The sequence below is a fragment of the Meriones unguiculatus genome (assembly GCF_030254825.1).
Source record: "Meriones unguiculatus strain TT.TT164.6M chromosome 13 unlocalized genomic scaffold, Bangor_MerUng_6.1 Chr13_unordered_Scaffold_40, whole genome shotgun sequence".
In the NCBI taxonomy this organism is placed as follows: Eukaryota; Metazoa; Chordata; class Mammalia; order Rodentia; family Muridae; genus Meriones; species Meriones unguiculatus.
The window spans coordinates 2,697,574-2,702,411 of record NW_026843649.1 but is presented as its reverse complement, the minus strand read 5'-3'; the positions used below and the strand labels follow the sequence as shown (position 1 = coordinate 2,702,411).

The 4,838-nt window shown below is 35.2% G+C and overlaps 1 protein-coding gene and 1 pseudogene across 1 annotated transcript; one reads left to right on the top strand and one right to left on the bottom strand.

The window, feature by feature from the left end:
* Positions 1–926: 926 nt before the first annotated feature.
* LOC132651164 (single-stranded DNA-binding protein, mitochondrial-like) lies at positions 927–1,344 on the bottom strand (annotated as a pseudogene).
* Positions 1,345–3,388: 2,044 nt separating this feature from the next.
* Positions 3,389–4,132, top strand: LOC132651165 (zinc finger protein ZFP2-like; the record flags this gene model as incomplete). The annotated part of the gene is made up of 1 exon (XM_060376438.1): positions 3,389–4,132. A coding segment is annotated over one exon (744 nt), but the record flags the coding sequence as incomplete, so codon positions are not given.
* Between the last annotated feature and the right edge of the window lie 706 nt (positions 4,133–4,838).

The following is a 4,838-nucleotide window of genomic DNA, read 5'->3' as shown; positions in this document are numbered from 1 at the left end:
ATGCATCTCTTCTGTGCCTAATCCTCACAGTAGTCTGAAGATGTCTTCAGAACTCATGAACTTATAGCAATTGAAAGTAGCGGGTCCCAGGTAAACACTAACAATTGAGCCCAATTATTTGCAAGAGCAGTAAGAGCTCCTTACTGCTGAGCCATCTCTCCTATCTTATGTGGCTCTTTTATGATCAGCATTTACACTGCTAATATTTTTGTCTTCTATTTTTACCTGTTTAAACATGCATTCCCTTTTATTAAGATATCATTGCAGTTGCAGTTTAAGCTGGGGCAGTACAGATTTCTGGAAAATAAATATACAATAGGAGTGAATGTATAACTCCTTGTAGAAGCTTCAGTAAAGACCTCTGAGTTCTTTCAATATTTTGTGTTTGTTTGATTGACTTTTAGGGGAGGCTCTGTCTTACTATATAGGTCTGGCTGTCCTAGAACTCTTTGAATAGATAATGCTGACATCCAGTTCAATAAGATACACCTGCATCTGCCTCCTGAGTGATGGAATTGAAGGCATGACAGAATACACCCAGCTTGTCCACCATTTTTTGTAGTTAGTAACTGTTAATAAATTTCTCTGATTTGTACTTAGTATTGTTCATCTGTTAATTTCTCTCTCTCTCTGTGTCTCTGTCTCTATGTCTCTGTCTCTCTATTTCACACTCTTCTCTCTGTTTGTCTTTGTCCACATTAATTGCCATGTCTATTCCAAAGCTATATCCTCTTCAAAAAGTTTAGATATGATACAGTTAAAACTTGTTATTCCGTTTTCTTCTAAAATGACTTAGTGATAACATTAACACTTCTTTTTTAATAGAAAAGTTTTAATCTTTATTTTTAATCTATAGACTACATTATTTAGTAAGGAGGATATACAAAACAATGATCAAAGAATAATCACGTGTTCTATTCCTTTTCTTTTGTCTGGTCACTCAGAAATATGATGTTATTGGCTATGATTGTTGTTGCTTGCCACTCACATTATTTTTATCCATGTATTCACTGTAGTCCACTTTCCCTTCCACAATTATATGAGCCCCCCTCTTCACATACTGATATGCCACATCCCTGAGCCCTGGTCAAAACATAATATTCAGTACCATGTTGTCTTTTGACTGATGTTACCCATCTGTTCAGTGTCCCCTGATCAATACATCTCATTTATTGCTATATAAAATATCATGACTGTGTTTTGTCCTTCCACTTGTCTCATGACAGAGTCCTGACCTACTCACCCAAGTAACTGAAGATGATTCATAGATTGCTCAAGAACCCAACTAATGGCTACTTTATATTAATGTCTTACCAACTGATGAAACACAGGTTTTTGAAGCATGCCTTTTTTTTCAATCTAACCCTTAGGCTTTTTCATCTCCCCTACTGCACATCACGCACAGCACCCAACTATATAACAGTCACACTTCTGTGTCAGAAAATAAATTGAAGAAGCAGTAGAATTATATGATTATATTGACAATGAAGTATAAATTTATATTGTTGCCACTGTTTCTGTTGTACAAATGTATGGCATATTTTAGAATTCAGTGACCTTCAATGATGTGCATGTAAAATTCAGCCAAGAAGAGTGGGCCTTGCTGGAACCTTCCCAGAAGCAACTCTACAAAGATGTGATGCTAGAGACCTGTGAAAACCTCACTGCTATAGGTAAGACTGCAATTTTTCTTTCACTTTTAAAATAAAGAGACAACTCTTACTTTGTTATTGATCCTCTTCTGTTATTCCAATTGAGAATGAGGAGGAATGAGGTAAATAAATCAGGCATGGTTCTAAGGATCACAGATCATAGTGATTTAAGTTTTGCCTTAATAATAACATGATATTTCCAATAATATATATTTTCTCATACTATATTTTAGGCTACAATTGGGATGACCATGATATTGAAGAACATTTTCAAAGTTCTACAAGTAATAAAAGGTAACTTTATGTGCATGTTGACACAGATGTAAATCTTAAATTTTAATGTGTCCTGGAAGTTTGGTGTTTTTTGTTTGTTTGTTTATTGGCTGCTTTTTATTTTCTGTTTTTGAAATATTTTTTTTCTGGGTATCTGTGATTTTCTTAGACTTACTTGTTAGACCAGCCTGACTTCAAAATCACAGAGATATGCCTGCTTCTGCCTCCACAAGTGCTGGGATTGAAGGCATGTTCCAGCACACATGGCTGTGTCCTGGAAGTTTTAAAGAAAAGCAACAGTGTAAAAACAGCACTACTTTAAGTGTACTGATGATCATTAAAATCTCATAATTCCATGTACTTCAATGTCAGGTATCTGATTTGTGTTTACAAGGCAATCCCCTAAGATAGAAGAAAATAAAATAATGTTGTAACAAAAATAACATTTGAATCATATGGACATTACAGCTACTGACTTGAACTGCCAATCTGTTTAGTCTCATTCTGTCTATTCAGATATTGTAAGAGGTATACACACTGAATTGGTGATCAGTATGTGTCCAAAACCTTCTAATAAGCAAAAGTTTCATAGTAGACCCAGTGCTACTCATTTTCGTGAAGTAACATTGTAAAGTTTAGTGAAAGGAGCAGCTTATGAGAATCAAGAATATTGTTGTGGAGAAATCTTAATCCCTATATGACATGTCTATGATGAACAAAAAACAAAAAGTTTTAATTCAATGTGGGAATCTTTATTATTTTTGTAAATTAAACTGGTATATCATATGTCAAAATGATTCTAAGACACAGGAACATAGGGTTATTGAAAGAAGCAGTGTCCCTGTCTTTCTCCAAGAACAATTGATTTGGTAGTAGTCCCCACTGTGAGTAAATTTTCTGAATGTGATAAATGGTTACTGTTAATTGGTTTTGCAACTTCACTGAGAATTCATTAGCAAACACATATTGCTGAAAATATCTATGAATACTAGGAATTTGGAACTTCTGCTTGTCTTGGCTCACATTGTAAATGAAGTATCATTCATACAGTACAAAAATTTGTGAATGGGATTGCTGTGGTAAAACTCTGAATTCTTACAATACTCTTCATATATAGGAGAAAACCTCATATAGAAAAATGATGCTATAAAAGTGATCCACATAACAAATGCTCTTACCATCACAGGGATCTTCAAAAATACCCATAATGAAGGCGAATACCGTGAAAGTAAATAAAGTGATAAAACTTTAAAATTTGATTCTTCTTTACCATTAGACCAAATTATGATATTAATTCATATAGATAAATATATTTATTAGTGTAATGAAATCACTGTGGTAAATCTTTCACATGTGTCAATTTTCTTTGTAGGCATGAATATAGTCATACTGGAGAGAAACCCTTTAAATGCACTGTATGTCGTAAAGCCTTCCCGTATACAACTTTTCTCATACGGCATAAAAGAACACACACTGGAGAGAAACCTTACGAATGTAACCAGTGTGGTAAAGCCTTTGCAGAAAAGAATAATCTCATACGGCATAAAAGAACACACACTGGAGAGAAACGTTATGAATGTAACCAGTGTGGTAAAGCCTTTACACGAAACAGTCATCTCATAAGACATAAAAGAACACACACTGGAGAGAAACCTTATGAATGTAACCATTGTTGTAAAACCTTTGCAGAAAACAGTACTCTCTTAAGCCATAAAAGAACACACACTGGAGAGAAACCTTATGAATGTAACCAGTGTGGTAAAACCTTTGCAGAAAAGAATAATCTCATACGGCATAAAAGAACACATACTGGAGAGAAACGTTATGAATGTAACCAGTGTGGTAAAGCCTTTGCACAAAACAGTCATCTCTTAAGCCATAAAAGAACACACACTGGAGAGAAACCTTATGAATGTAACCAGTGTGGTAAAGCCTTTGCAGAAAACAGTACTCTATTAAGCCACAAAAGAACACACAGTGGAGAGAAACCTTATGAATGTAACCAGTGCGGTAAAGCCTTTGCACAAAACAGTGCTCTCATAAGCCATAAAAGAACACACACTGGAGAGAAACCTTATGAATGTAACCAGTGTGGTAAAGCCTTTGCACAAAATAGTGCTCTCATAAGCCATAAAAGAACACACACTGGAGAGAAACCTTATGAATGTAATCAGTGTGGTAAAGCCTTTGCACAAAACAGTACTCTCTTAAGCCATAAAAGAAAACACACTGGAAAGAAACCTTATACGTATACTCAACATGATAAAGCCCTTGCACAACAGAGTAGTCTCCAAAAACATGAAAAAACACACAGTGGAGAGAAGCCTGGTGAGGGTAATTAGTGTGATAAATTCTTTGCATGTAACAATCATCTCCTAAGACAACAACACATTCTGGAGGGAAACCATATTAATATAATTATGTGGCAAAGCCTTTGCATATAACATCTCTTAATACATAAAAGAACACATACTGGAAAGAAGCTGTCTCACTGCATCCAATGTGAATAAACTTTTGCACTTCAGAATCATCTTCAAACTCATGAAAGATATCCTAATGGACAGAAAGCCTATGAGTCCTTTTAACATGGTGAAACCATTCTATATTTGTACAATCTTCATCATCATGAAAGGATTCATACTTGAGAGAACTTATGAATATGTTAAAATAGTGAGGCCTTGCACAAATCTAGAGTCGTCATCATCATCATAAAATTATCCTTACTGGAGAGGAATTCTGTGACTATAAGCAAGGTGGAAAGCCCTTTGTGTACTTTGGTCCACTGAGATGCAACAGAAGTGTAAAACTAGCTCAATGGAAATGACCTCACTTTTCTGAAGGGGAAAGGGAATAGAGGCAATAAGAATGGAGGGTAGTAATGGGGGAGTGAAAGGGGGGAGACTTAAATTGGAA